Source organism: Somniosus microcephalus, chromosome 26 (genome assembly GCF_052327205.1).
Source record: "Somniosus microcephalus isolate GS21.2 chromosome 26, FLI_Smic_1.0, whole genome shotgun sequence".
Lineage (NCBI taxonomy): Eukaryota > Metazoa > Chordata > Chondrichthyes > Squaliformes > Somniosidae > Somniosus > Somniosus microcephalus.
The window spans coordinates 41,979,850-41,995,508 of NC_141012.1; the positions used below are offsets into that span (position 1 = coordinate 41,979,850).

The 15,659-nt window shown below is 46.0% G+C and overlaps 1 protein-coding gene across 1 annotated transcript in view; it reads left to right on the top strand.

Annotated features, from left to right (window-relative positions):
* Nucleotides 1–14,777, top strand: part of fez1 (fasciculation and elongation protein zeta 1 (zygin I)) — a 77,896-nt gene extending 63,119 nt beyond the window's left edge. Inside the window, exons 6-9 of the mRNA XM_085968099.1 lie at nt 866–946; nt 2,216–2,291; nt 6,708–6,773; nt 8,899–14,777. Of these exons, the coding sequence (XP_085824225.1) occupies nt 866–946; nt 2,216–2,291; nt 6,708–6,773; nt 8,899–8,915 (240 nt within the window). The 3' untranslated portion in view covers nt 8,916–14,777. The remainder of the gene's footprint in view (nt 1–865; nt 947–2,215; nt 2,292–6,707; nt 6,774–8,898) is intronic.
* The last annotated feature ends 882 nt before the right edge of the window (nt 14,778–15,659 follow it).

Here is a 15,659-nt window from a genome sequence, read left to right on the forward strand (position 1 = left end):
CCCGCCTGAGTAGAAGGTGAAAGTGGGTGGGTTGGGGTTGCGATTTAGATTTTTAAAACTTTAACTTCCCCCACCCACCCCCCAGTCGCCTCCAACCCACCCATTTTTTCAGGTGAAAATTCCCCCCTTAGACTCAAGTCAAGGATTAGATGAAGAGGAATGGAAGGAGGCTCGTGTGGAGCATAAACACCGGCACGGAGCTGTTGGGCCGAATGGCCTGTTTCTATGCTGGAAATTCTATGTAAGTTTCTGGCTTAATGGGGAGCCAAAAAAGAAATCTAATAATTTCAGGGTGTTGGGGTGATTGTGACACAATATGGGTTTGTGACCATTTCCGCATTGTGATTGGATAACGGTTAATTCATGTAAATTTATTGCTGCATATTAGCTATCAGTCACGTGACTCACTCGCTTATATTGACATCATATGGTATAATATGCAACAATCAGATGTGTCCTGGGAAGTCAATCAGTGCCTCAGTTCCAGGGTCATTGCTTCGGTTTCTGGTCTCTTGAGCATCGCTGATTTTTTTTTTGTTTTTTTTTTTGCTCCACCTTTGGCGGCCGTGCCTTCAGCTGCCTGGGCCCTAAGCTCTGGAATTCCCTCCCTAAACCTCTCTGCCTCTCTATCTCTCTCCTCCTTTAAGACGCTCCTTAAAACCTACCTCTGTGACCAAGCTTTTGGCCACCTGTTGTGATATCTCCTTCTGTGTCTCGGTGTCCAATTTTGTCTGATTATGCTGCCGTGAAGTGACTTGGGACGTTTTACTACGTTAAAGGCGCTATATAAATGCAAGCTCTTGCTTCTGCTTGTCACCTTGCTGTACTGACAACCTCCTTTCCTTCTATTAAACATGGTCCTCAGCGTTTCAGCATGGAAGGAATCTCCAGTGTTATCCAGAGTGGCATTCGACAGACCTTCGGAAACTCAGGCAATGAAAAACAGGTAGCTGCTCTTTGTGTCATTCCCCTGTTATATTGTATGGGGTTCATGAGCCTGGTCTCCAATCGTCTTGGATCCCCTTGCCATTGGACCAAGACCTTGCTCTGTCAAGCCCGTGTGGTAGCTGGTGTGTAACGGCCACCCCACGTTAAAAGAATTCACGCACAGGCATCTTCCACCCTTTAAAATGAAGTTCGGGACCTGGAACGTAAGGACCCTCATGGACAACCCCAACAGTGACAGAGACTGTAGGTCCCGCATTGGACTCATCAGTCACCCGAGAACTCATTTTTAGTGTGGAAGCAAGTCATCCTCGGTTCCGAGGGACTGCCTAAGAAGAAGAAGAGGGGCCGCGAACCCTCAAGCATTGCCCTGGAGTCGCCAGGAATTAGCGATTAATCTCCTGGGCATTGCTGCGAGCCTCCCAGGAGAACAATCATTGGGTGGGGCATTGATTAAAATGCCGTGTTTTTGGTTTCATTTTCTTTGAACACTTTTGTTATAAAATTATTGGAGATTCGGTGAGAAAGGCTGTTAGAGTGGGCGGGGTGGCTGGGGGTCATGTGGCGAAACCTCTAGGAATACATCCAATCACAGTTGGCAGCCCTGTGATGAGCCAGCATTGGATGATGAAGGAAAACAACTGGATTTATCATGGCTGAAATCGGCAGCAGTCGGCAGCTCACTGCCAGCTTTCAAACTCCACCTTGCCAGGCCACCTAACTGTTTCTAACTGGTTGATCAATTGCAACATTGCTAAAGCACTCAGCGGTATTAAGGGAATACCTGTTAATTCTTATACTCAAATTGATATAGCCAAACCCTGCTGAAAGCCACTCTTTCTACAACAGAATGTGGAGCAAGTGATGACTCATAATCATTCTGTTATTCTGTTTGTTTGTATATAGAATCTGAACATATTACTAATATATCACTACTGGGTTTCAAAGGGACATGGTCTGAATACAAAGCATATGCAAATCTTAATCTATTGACAGACACACACAACTTGATTAGTACAGAGAGTGAGAAGATTGAGTGTGTTTGAAAGAAATTGGAAGTGTGTATATATTTGAACTTTTCACTTTATAGGCACTGTGGCAGTAACTGGTCTGAGATCCCCCCTCTCCCCACACACTTCTATCACTTTCATGTGGTCCAGAATGAGGGGTTCATGGTAAACAGCATCTCAGCACCAGTAGTGTGGTGGAGGGAAAGTAGTAAAAATTCTCCCACTGAACTAGCTAACTGTGTGTGTTTTTTTGTATCTAGTACCTAACCACAGTAATTCCTTATGAGAAGAAGGGCACGCCTCCGACAGTTGAAGATCTTCAAATACTGACCACAAGTGAGTCATAAAAAAAACAAACCATGAGCTCCAGTTTTCCCTGAACGGTTTCTTTGGTGAGATTGTGTTTTCTGGGGCCGCGTGTTATGATCTTGCAAAGGTTAGATTGCAGAGTAAAGCCCTGCATTAACTATCTGCCTTAATCCAGTCGGAAGTGAACCACTGCATCACCAGTGTGATATCTCCATTAAAAATAGCCATCCTTTTGATCTCGCTGAGTGAAATTACAGGTGGTTTTATGCTCAGTGGCAACTTGGTTCCGATTGGCCAACATTTCAATCCCCCATCCCTGGAACCATAGACTTGCATTTATATTGCGCTTTTCACGGCCACCAGATGTCCCAAAGCGCTTTATAGCCAATGAAGTACTTTTTTGAAGTGTAGTCACTGTTGTAGTATAGGAAACACGGCAACCAATTTGCACACAGCAAGTTCCCACAAACAGCAATGTAATAATGATCAGATAATCTGTTTTAGTGATGTTGATTGAGGGATAAATATTGGCCAGGACACTGGGGATCACTCCCCTGCTCTTCTTCAAAATAGCACTGTGGGATCTTTCATATCCACTGAGAGAGCAGACTGCCTCGGTATAACATCTCATCCGAACGACGGCACCTCCCTCAGTAATGCACTGGCGTCAGCCTAGATTTCTGAGTTCAGGTCTCTGGAGGGGGATTTGAACCCACAAGCTTCTGACTCAAAGGTAAGGGTGCTACCCACTGAGCCACAGCTGACACTTAGATCAGGGTTTCATCCTACGCTTTGCCTTTACTCCAAAGCTCTGAGCATCAGTGCTGCAATGCTGAGCTTCACTATGTCACCCCTTCCTCCTCTTGTTTTGCGATGTGAACAGTAAGTTCCATAACCCCTTACTGAGTGATTAATGAGGCTGACCTTCAACAGGCCATAGCACCATCCATCTTGGCTCTAGACAATGGACTAGTCACAGTAACAGGCAGCCTGTATACATTCAATGAAATACACCAGGATATGCAGAGTAAGCCTTATACACATAGCTGGAATAATGGTGGATTGCTGAATGTGCCACTTGGCCAATGGTCAATGCTCCTTCTGACCTTGCATCACTTGATGGCTTATTTCTCACAATTGGTTTCTCCCCAATGTACATCCCATATGTATTTATATACTGAGAATGCATTAGCAACGCACCCAAAAGACTAATGCTCTCCTTTTACAATCAAAAGCTTTCTTGTTTGATGATTTTGAAGATGTTTAACAATCAATTTTCCTAAGATACTGAGGATGAATTACACAGCACTGTGCAGCAACAGCATAAAGACTTTCAAAGGAACATCTTTATGATTTCGCTAGAAATATCGACCAAAATCTTCATAAACACATCTGCAGTGACCAGAGTAATCCTCCTCAAACTGTTGGCTAGAAGCTGATTTCATTCAGATCAATATAAAAAGCCTCTAAGTGATATCAACCATTCAAGTGGTTTTCAAAAGCATTTCTTTCAGGTTTCTTAATCCTGACTGCAAGTATTGGCACCTTACCTCCAGACCTCCGTTTGCAATCTCATTGGGTTAATTCACGATACAGCTTAAGTCTTTGTCTAATGACAGCCTTATGCTCAGTCAGCATGAGAGAGAAAATGCCATTGGCTGGCAGGGAACAGCACACTGACTTTGTTTAGTGATGAGGCTCCTCCTACTCTCTGCTCCCGGCCAAATGCCCTTGTTAATTGCCCACTTTAAAGATTAGGGTACAAATGACTAGCAATTACCTTTTATCTTTTTTGTTTTACATTATGAATTTTCTTTCTTGTGGCATGATTAAGAGTTGTATTTTATTGAGACTGGATGGTGCTTTGAGTCAGACATTGATCTTTCGACTCTAGGGACTGGATGTGAATCCAGCACGGGCCAAGTGGTTTGAGGTTGACCGTGCAAAACTGGTGAAAGATTGCTGAGGTCAGTCAGAGAGGCCACAAGAATGACTACTGTGGAACACCAAATTCGCATACGAGTGCAGTAGTGATGCTCTTCTGAGATTGGCACTGAGACAGGTTGTTGGGACGGAGTAGAGGGAGCTGTGCTCTGCACCTAACTATGTCAAACCTGACCTGGGAATAGTTGATGCTGACAAAGGGCAAAAAGTGGGACTATATAAAAGAAAAGATTTGCATTTACAGGCCTTGGAGAGGGTGTGGAAGAGATTAGAATGGTACCAGGGATGAGGGACTTCACTTATGTGGAGAGACTGGAGAAGCTGGGGTTGTTCTCCTTAGAGCAGAGAAGGTTAAGAGGAAATTTGCCAGAGGTGTTCAAAATCATGAAGGGTTTTGATAGAGTAAATAATGAGAAACTGTTTCCAGTGGCAGAAGGGTCGGTAACCAGAGGGCACAGATTGAAGGAAATTGGCAAAAGAACCAGAGGTGACATGAGGAAACACAATGGGGTCGATTTTCCCGAACCTGTCGGGAAGAAGGCAGGACTTCAACTTTCGGGTTTTAGTCCCGCCTCCATTGACGTCCGGCCAATCGACGCGATCTTCCCTTGATTGACCTTGTTGAGCCCACCCAGCGGGCTCAGCAGGCCAATTAAGGGCCACCCGGCAACAGGTGACGTCACAGACTGCAATTTCATCTGTCAAGATTTCTTGACAGATGAAATATCAGTGTTTCACAGCTATTTGAAGCTGTGAAACACTGACAGTCTGAGTTCTACCATGAGTCATCTTGCACAGACTCAGTTAGAACTCTCAGCAGCACTCAAAGCTGAAGGCTGTCACTTTTCACAGATCGCAGCCGTTCAGCTTTAAGTGCCGGCTGAGTGATGGGCTCCCGATGGCTACAGGAAGAAAGGCTGTTAAGGTAAGTACAGGTAAGTATAAGTTCTTTACACACATTAGACACACCAAACACACTTACCTTTGCACTCATGCACCCATCACTCACCTGAGCACCGACATCGCGACCCCTCCAACTCCTTCAACCCGACAGCCCGCCTGCTCTAACCTGGCGTGGTTTGGAGCCGTCGGGAATCCCACATGACACCCCTCAAAATAGGGATTAGGCTAAAAACTGCCTGTTAACTACCTGTTAACAGGCAGTTAATTGGCACTAATCCCTTCCCGCCTGGTTTCGGTGAGTCCCAGTGCGGGGCAGGTACCCGCCGCCCCTGAAAGTTGCGTGGGGCGGGGTTTTGGGCAGGATGGTGTCGGGACCCCCAAATTCGGGATTTTCCCCTGCCCACACGCCTGAAACCCCGCCTGACGGCTCGGGGAAAATCGGGGCCAATGTGTTGTTGTGATCTGGAATGCGCTGCCTGAGAATGTGGTGGAAGCATATTCAGTAGTAACATTCAAAAGAGAATTGGATAAATACTTGAAGGGAAAAAATTTGCAGGGCTATGGGAAAAGAGCAGGGGAATGGGATTAATTGGATAGCTCTACCAAAGAGCCGGCACAGGCACGATGGGCTGAATGGCCTTTCTGTGATCCTGTAATATAGCTCCTTTCACAACCTCAGGATGTCCCAAAGTGCTTTACAGCCAATTAAGTACTTTTGAACTTTAGTCACTGTTGTAATATAGGATATGCGGCAGCCAATCTACACACAGCAAGCTCCCACAAACAGCGACGACCAGATCACCTTTTTCAGTGATGTTGGTTGAGGGATAAATATTGGCCATGATACCAGGGAGAACTACCCTGTGCTTCTTCGAATAATGCCATGGGATCTTCTACACCTAGCTGAGAGGGCAGACAGGGCCTCGGTTTAAGGTCTCATCCGAAAGACGGCACCTCCGACAGTGCAGCACTCCCTCAGTACTGCACTGCAGTGTCAACCTAGTGCTCAAGTCCCTGGAGTGGGACTTGAACCCACAACCTTCTGACTCGGAGGCAACAGTGCTACCCACTGAGCCACAGCTGACACCTAAATATAGATTCCAAAGTTATGATCTGAGAATCTACTTATCATTCTGATCAACCTCTCACTTTAATTTTCAAATCCTGACAGATACTGGCTCTCTCATTAAATTCCCGCATTCTGTGCTGAGTTAGTTGACTTCAGCCCGAGCAGCAGTGGGGGCCCTACAATTGAATCTGAGGGGGACCCTTGCCCCTGGTTACCATCCAATAACTCCTGTTGGCAAAATTGCACGTGGCTGTCAGGAGAGGGTGGGATCTTGCTTGCTCGTATTTCCCCCTCCCACCACAGGCCACCATCACTCGCTGTCCGCAGTCATCGGAAGAATGGCCGGTTGGGTGGGGCGCTGAAGGATTGAGGTTCTCACGGCTCGAGAAAGCAACATCAGGTGTGGGGGAGAGTAGAGAATTTAAAAAAGGGAACGCAAAGTAACAAGGGTACAGAGCAAAGATGGTAGACATGTACCAGAAAGTTCAGTGTTTCAAGCCACTAATCAAACGATTATCTTCCCTTAGTTCTTCTGGCGATGAAGGAGGACAGTGAGAAGGTTCCAGTTTTACTGACTGACTACATTTTAAAAGGTAAAAAAGTTTTTAAAAATATATTAATATATGAACATACTTCCTTTGACCTCTCTTGCTTCGTCCCCACACCCAGCACGATTCCCAATCAGGCAGCCTGATGGCCTTCTCCACCAATGTTATTCTGAGCCTGGCCGCAACAAAGTGAAATCATGAATGACTTTTTCTGATTTCTGTCCCTTTGGGAAGATGCTCAGCCGTGGTCCTGGGCTTTGTGGATGGGAAACTCAGTGCATGAAGGATCATTGGTGTTCTTCTTAGGCAGTCCCTCGGAACCGAGGATGACTTGCTTCCACATTAAAAATGAGTTCTCAGGTGACTGATGAGTCCAATGCGGGACCTACAGTCTCTGTCACAGGTGGGGCAGACGGTGGTTGAAGGGGCGGGTGGGTGGGCTGCTTGGGTTGACAGGCGCTCCTTGCGCTGCCTGCGCTTGGCTTCCGCTTGCTCCCGGCGAAGAGACTCGAGGTGCAGGCGCACCAACATCAGTGTTCTCGCTCAGACCAACATCCCCAGCATCGAAGCTTTGACCACACTCGATCAGCCCCGATGGACGGGTCACATTGTCTGCATGCCCGATACGAGACTCCCAAAACAAGCGCTCTACTCGGAGCTCCGACGCGGCAAGAGAGCCCCAGGTGGGCAGAGGAAATGCTTCAAGGACACCCTCATTGGTGTTGACCAATGCCTGGCCAGTTTGTTGTGCAGTGCACAGGGTTACCGATACATCGCCATGAGATATGTGGTTAAAACTACAGGAGTTGATGTAGCCGTGTGGACTGTACAGTTTGGCATTGATGTTTCCCTGTTTCCCTATTGACCTTCAGTGAGGTCAGGAGAGGTGAGGGTCCCTCTCTGATCCTCAATCATGCGATGGATGGTAGTTAAGAATTGATTTTTCTGCAATTTGTTGAGCAGTTACTCAGAGCATGAGCTGCACTGGAGTCTGGAAAGTATAAAAGCAGTACATTGAGACTGAGAGAGCAAAAATAAGCTTTCTAAATATCATTCTTATGAAATATGGTTGCTTGAGTATCCTGCAATACTCCAGTGCTACTCACTAACTTTTTCTTAAGGGCCACAAACCTAGCCATAGTCTTGGTTGAAGGCCACTGTCAGGATGCTGTAATACTACAGAGTGATGGGCGTGATTCCCCACACAGTTGCTTCCTGATTTCAATCCTGATCCTGTGGGCAGCTGCCAAGTGGAGACCAGGCATTTCCCCACAGGAAAAGAAAGAAAAAAATCACTGCCCCATTAACTGGTGCTACTTTTAAAGTGGCCCTTTCACTTGCTGTGTGGAAGGTGGGTTAACCCTACCTCCTAATAACATTCTCTTAGAGCTGAAGAGCAAAAAAAAGAAAGAACTTATATAGCACCTCAGGACATCCCAATGTGCTTTACAACCAATGAAGTACTTCTGAAGTGCAGTCACTGTTGTAATGTAGGGAAACACAGCAGCCAACTTGCGCACAGCAAGGTCCCCCAATAGCAAGGACACAAATGACCACATCATTTGTTTTAGTGGTGTTAGTTGAGGGATAAATGTTGGTCAGGACACGTCCCCTGCTCATCTTCAAATAGCACTACAGAATCTTTTATAAGTGAGCAGTTGGGGCTTCAGTTTATTTTTTCATCTGAAAGGCAACACCTCTGACAGTGCAGCACTCCCTCACTCCTGCACTGGGAGTGTCAGCCTGGATTATGTGCTCAAGTCTCGAGTGGGGCTTGAACCCACAATCTTCTGACTCTAGAGGTGAGAGTGCTACCAGTGAGCCAAGGCTGATAAAAGCACTGAATCTCAATTCAGCCAAGAGCCCACAAGAGGACAGACTATAAATGGAGGCCCAGGGGTACACGGAGCAGCAATTCTGCCAGGGTTGACAGTGAGGTAGGCCACAAACTCCCCCTAGGCTGAATAGTGAATACAACAGGAATAGCTGGAAGTTGATATTAATGTTTAATGAACAGCTGGGATCTTGTATCCTTCTGGGATAGTGCTAGGAAGATGCTGTATGCAGTTTGACAGGGTTGGGTTGACGTGTTAGCTTCATGTTGATAAGTCATGTGCCTCCTGCCCTTCACAGCTCCATTATGTATTGACTTGTGTCTTTTCATTTCCAGTTTTGTGCCCAACTTAAGTCCAGGTGTTGTCCCCGTGGAAAGCCAGGCTTGGCTGGGCTGCCAGATTCCCGCTTGCTGACTGCATCTCAAGGCCAAAATAATGTCCGACATGCTAACCACGTGAAACTGTCTCCATCAACTAGAAGAATGGGCATGACCAAATGAAAGGAATGTGGTTTCTTAAGCTTCGGGAAAGGTTTTGTAAATAATATATTTTTAAGGGTCAACCGACATTGGGGTCGACGTCAATAATCCAATATCAGAAAGTATCCACAAAGAGAATGGAAACTAACAGGAACAATCTAGCTGTACTTAATCTGTCACGTCTTCATCATTGGGCATGCTCTGTGCTGGGATTAGGGGAATTCAGGCCTGTATAATAATCCAACGGTCCCTAATCCACTCCTGGTTTGGGGGATTTCCGGTAAGAATCGCTGCAGTTCCATCCATTCTGAGTTAACTCCACGTCCGTGATGGATCACACAGATCCTCTGTTGTTGGCCGCAAGGTCAAAAGATGTGGCGGTCTCGCCAGAGTTGCAGGGCAGCCATGTTATTATGGTTATTGCAATGCGCCACAGTCCTGACGTAGTAAATAGCGAACTTGAAGTTGAGTGTGTACCAGATCGGAACATTAGCAGGCATGCTCCAGAGACGGAGGGGATCAGCAGGGCAAGTAACAATATTACCAGGAGCTGACCTGATAACTTCTAGTAATTGCCACCCAGTGGGAAGTCATATTCCATGTTTTCTCATTCTGGGTACGCCACACGTTTGGTAAGATAGCTGAAAATCTTCACTTGAAGTGCAATCTATATTGTTGCACAGATCTCTGAAAATGGTTCATGGTGAAGTCACCATGAATCAATGTCTCTCACCGTGCCAGCTGATTTCTGTTGTGGTGTCGGCTCCATATTTCATATCTGGTGAGAAACACCTTCAAATCTTTAACAACGATTTATGAAATCAGTTACAACTTCAGGACAGCGATCTCCAATAGCAGGGGCACGGGCCACGTTAAGGTGGTAGGCACTGCGAAGTCATCCTGACGAACGTGCGTTATCCAGCACTAGCTATACGGTCTTCATGGTTGGTGTATTTTAAACCAAACCCATGCTCGTAGACAGACATGAGTGGAATAGCCAGCCAATCAGCACTGCTCCCAGAAGCAAAGAGAAACCCAACTGCGACACCATTTGATGAAGAATCCAGTCCAGGCTTCTCCCTCGTTAACAAAGTCCTCAACAACTTCCCCATTACACGATCAAAGCACAGTCAGACATCCTGCTGCAGCCAGCCCCCATTCCTGTGCCATGCCGTGCCAACACAAAGCCTGACTGTTTAACATGTCACTTTTGCTCTCCTATCTTATAAGGGTCTCTGTCAGCTCTTTTCTCTGTTAAATGCTTGGTAATAAAGTGTCATCTTTATAAGGTGACCGTTCTATATAAAATGCCATGTCTATAAAGTGTCCTTTCTAGCATGCTTTCTCTTTTGTGTGGTGGTCCCTTTGTGAGGCACCCTCCTATAGGTTGCCCTCTCTGTAATGTGCCCTTACTTTCACATGCCCCTTCTCTGTAGACAGCTTCTCTGAGATGGCCTATCTGTGAGGCAGCCTCTCTCCGTGAGGCAGCCTCTCTGTGTGAGGTGGCCTCTCTCTAGGAGATGGCCTTTCTTTGAGCAGTGTTCTCTGTGCAGTGGCCACTCTGTTTTTCCTCTCTGTTTCAGTCCCAAGTTCTTCTCCTTTCAAGTAACATATGTGATTTCAAATGAGGGCAGTGCCAAATGGAGGCGGGACCATTGAACTCGTTCAGCCCTGGAACTGGCATTGAATCTATTCATTCCACTAAAACAGAATGAGCCTGTCCAGAATTTCAGCCCTAGTGGAAACCTTGGAGAAACAGCGTTTCCCCCAGAATAACAGTGGATGACCGGGAGAATCCCTGCAGAAATTCAGCCCCCTTAATTTCAGCTTCCTCATGTATCCCGGTTCCATCTCTCTTTAAACTGCCTGGAGTTTGAATCTGCTGCTTTGATTTCAATGGAGTGCTTCCCTCTGTGATGCAGGATGTGTGCATTTTTGGCCATGGCTTTTCTGTTTATTTTGCATAAACCATGCACGTAACCAAGTCAACGTTGCCTATAGCAACAGCAAAGCTGCAGGATTGTTGGCTGACGGGGGAGGTGGGGGGGAAAGTACCAGGTTACAGTTCTTGCTTCCAAGTTCATTCAAAACATCAAGCCTCTCACGAGGCGAGTTCCCACTGCACAACTTGTGACATTTACACCATGGGAGGAGTCAGGCATTAGCAGATGCTGGGGTTGGAGGTGCAGCAGTCAACCCAAATAAATTCACTTCAATTCTCATTCAGGAAAAAAATCTCCCATAGAGGAACAAATTGCTTTCTGATTGCTAATCCCTGCTCCTCAGCATTTCACATCCCTACTCCTATTGGTTGCTGTGTTGCCTTAGAAACCAGAATTCTTTCAGCAGACATGTCCCTGTCACGTCGCATCGTTCACATCCTGAATGGTAAAGATAGATTGCTCAACACATTGCAGATTGTGTAAATATTGTTCGAGTTTAGTGCTTCGGAAGGGAGACTCGTGCCCAATAAGCTTGAAGATCAGTCATCGTTCAGTATTACCTCAGTGGTGCTCTGATTATTTATTTATTTCCAAGATGAATGCGGTTTATATAAAGAGGAAAACGCAGCCTCTCGGACAGTAGACTTACAGAATATGAGCCTTTGAAAAATCTAACCTTACCAACCTACATTATTCATCCTTGGTCGGTCGCCTTCCTTAATGTGATATTTCCACAGACTCAGCATCTCAGAAACCTTTAAAAATTAATAGCGTTACAATTCTTAAACTGTGTTGCAAATCTTGCTGGTGATGGTAGTGGAAATCTGGAACACTCTCCCCCAAAAAGCTGGGGGGGGTCAATTGAAGATTTCAAAACTGAGATTGACAGATTTTTATTAGGCACAAGGGTATTGAGGGATTACAGAACCAAGGCGGGTAGATGGAGTTAAGCTACATGATGGAACAGGATCGAGTGACTGAATGGCCTCCTCCTGTTCCTATGTTTTCGTCTCCTGACGTCAATAACGGCGGATTGACTGCTTTTTCGCTGAAGCAAGCATTCAGTTCCTGTACGTGTACGGAGCGATGGGGGAAGCCCCTCTTGTGTTAGGGAGTCTCCATCAGTTTCAGCTCTGGCCCTGAGGTAGATGTGCAATTTGAAACATGTGCAAGAAGTTCAATCAGCATAAGGATCCAAACCAGAACACTCCTGCAAAGTGAAGTTCAAACTTTAAACCGTGTGTTTGGTGGCAGCCATCATCGCAGATTCATATCCTGCCGCAGCAAGGAAATGGATGGCACCATGAGTTACGCACACTGGGGGTCATTTTGACCCTTGCCCCCACTTCAGCGAGAGCTTCTTGTACCTGTCCGTCAGAAACATGTGTCTGGCATGAAATTGCGGCTTGTGGGGTCGCCACCCACTTTTCCGGCCCGTGAACTGGTGTACACACAGGGTGTAACAGACATAAAAATTGACCCTAACTGAAATGAGTTTTTGTAGAGTCAAGCCAGTGCCCAGTGTTGTGAATCCACAAGGCAAAGCTGCCCACAATTTGTCACTGATTGGCAGTCTCCCTCAGAGAGGTTGCAAGGCTTGCTGATAAGGAATTGGAAATGTTATGCTGGGGTGAGGGAGGGGAAGCTTTTGCTGAGATAGAGATTAAGGCGCATTGTTTGTGAGGAGTAGCAGAAACGTTACTCTGCATTTTACCAATGTTATAGCTGATCTGGGCGGGTTCGATGGGGCAGTGTAAAAAGCGCCTTACTCTGCTTGTAACTCATGCTGTCCCAGATTTGAGTGTGCCCAACCGGGCCAGGGGTACCAAAGTAAAAACAAGTGTTCCTCCAACATTGACGTTCGTAACTTGTGACAAAATAAGTGTTAAAAATCCTGGTGCCAATACTCCAACTTACAACCAACAGCTGTAACTCATGATCTATCTTATTTTAAGCAGTGGTTGTGGTCTGCACATTTGAACAGGTGTGCAACTGGACTCCACACGGGATGAGTGTTTGTAAATTGGAGGGAATAAGGAGACTCTAAACTTACAGGTCCCAAGGGTCTCCAGTGGTTGGAATCCAAGTACTGTGATTCACAACTGCAAACACTAGAAATCTAAAATCAAAACAAGGAAATGCCAGAAATACAGCAAGTTCACGAGCCTCTGGAGAGAGAAGAGGGCTCAACAATTTGGATGGAGACCGTTCATTAGAAGAACTTGTGTCCAGATAAAGGGTCTCCATCGAAACATTAGCCCGTCTTAACAGATGCTGGTGGACCTGCTGTGTAATTGCAGTATTTTCTGGTTTCTTTTTTCAAAGGCTGATGGATGTTGTCATGAAGGAGAGAGTCAACAATTGAACCTTGTGTCAATAAGGCGAGAGGCAACGTATCTGGATTGAGTGTGGTGTCACTCGGGCCGATAAGTGGATGTGTTTCGTTGATACTGGAGCACAAACATTAATATTGATCATGCTGATTTTTTTTTAATACAGTGAGAGAATGGAACCAGAGATTCTGCCAAACAAACGTCTCACTGTCTTCCTGTAATGATGTGTACACAACTTCTAATGTTCCACCTTTAAAGAGACAATACCCATTTAACCTCTTTTTTGCTCTTGTGCTCTGATCATTCTGGACTTCCTCTCCTCTCCCACATTCATCTTATTACATTATTTGACAAGGTAGGATGGTCCAATGTCCAGGCTCCTTCCAGTGCTGCTGCTGCTTCTTCATAGGCAGTCCCTCGGAACCGAAGATGATTTGCTTCCACATTAAAAATGAGCTCGCAGGTGACTGATTAGACCAATGTGGGACCTACAGTCTCTGTCACAGGTGGGGCAGACGGTGGTTGAAGGGGCGAGCGGGTGGGGTGCTTGGGCTGACGTGCGCTCCTTGCGCTGCCTGCGCTTGGCTTCCACTTGCTACTTTCTGGTTGACACATGCGTGCATTTTGCTCCAGCGGTTTCACTCGGGTGTGCAAGTTCAGAGTCCGACAGTCCAGTGCACTAGTTATTGGCCTACCTCCTGCTTGCCATAGTCAATGGGGCTTAGTATTGACCACTTAGTATCCACCCCCCCCCGGCAACATCACTAGTGTTTTATGATTGGTCAGCATGAGGGGTGTTGGAGAAGAGCAAACTCTAGCTTTTTCCCTCCTTCCCTCCTCCACCAATGGAGCATGATGCAAATTAGCCCAGCCAATGATTGACAGTACTCACCACCCACAGTAGCAGGCAGAATGGAGTGGGAGACAGTCCACGGCCTCGAATAGACCACCATTAAGCTATGAGGTGGGCCTCCTTATCTCCTGCCCTTGTATTGGGGGCCACCTAGTTTAATTTTCTTTTTTTTTTAAAGACACATTTTTTTGTACCACATTTCTCTCCCCCACATCAAAGCCACACGAACCCTCACCCAAAGCAGGAGTTCCACTTACTATGGGGTGAATGGAGTTGTTCCAAGATGGGATGATCCAGTTCAGGAATGAATCCCTCTGCCTTAGGGTAGGAAATTCTGAGACTGACCATAGAGGGAGCTGGTGGATTTGAGCATCGCCAATTGGTGGGAGTCAGCCAGAGCAACAAAATTGAAGCACTCTGCTACTAGCGAAAACCACTACAGACAGATTTAAACACAGCCTTGCAGTTCGACTAAAAAAAAGCGATATTGTCTCTTTAAAATATACTTCTGTAACCAATATATGTCAAATTATTGCAATATATGATAAAGTTGTAACTTGAAAATGCTAACATGATTGACAATAAAGGTTTGCAATGTTTTATATACATGGAATTTTACAGTTATTCATAAACCAGCTCTTTACAAGTTAAAATCCTGCCACGTCACAAGTCAGTTGTTGGCACTCTTCGTGGGTTCAAGCCCCAAATCAAAACATCAGTGCATGACCTAGGCTGGCACCAAGGGCAGTGCTGAGAGAGTGCTGCAGTGGCAGTGGCACTGGGGACCGTTTTCATGTCAGTAGCGCCCTGTGCATTAGTGAACAGGACATTACCAACATATTGCTGGCTGTGCACCTCATTGGCACATTTCCCATGGCCTGGGAGCGGGCACAGGAATAATTGTAGCATTGGCCTGCAGGCCGGGTATAGACCCCGCTGTTCAATGTCCGCTTCAGTATCAGTGGATGTGCGACTCAATAGGATGGAGACTCCGCCAACCCTAAACTGGGGTCAGGCCTCCTACTCCCCCATGACATGCTTCCTCCTCAGAGTCCCTTTCCCTATATTTGGAGAAGCTGCAGGCTTGCTATTCCTTCATCAGCTCTCAGCTTCTGCTGCATTGAGCAGTGGACATAGGTTGTACATCAAAACCCATGTGTCAGGCTGACATATTGAAGGATTAGAGTTGCAGGAATAAACACAAATCAACTAAAGGATTGGAGGTAGAACAATATCAACACACGGAAGGATTGGAAATGGTGAGAAATCAGCACTAATGTATTTCCCATATTTGTTGAAAAAGTAATTAATTTTAAAGAGAAGACCGCAGGCGTTAAAAGCCCAATAGTGAAATAGCATTTTTATCATTTACTGTTTGGTAATGACTCAGTTTGGAACTGATGCGCTATCAATTACTCATAAAAGACTGAGAGTTAAGAGAGTAACTAAAGGCTTTTATTAACAAAAGAATGAAGGTCTGCCTCGAGT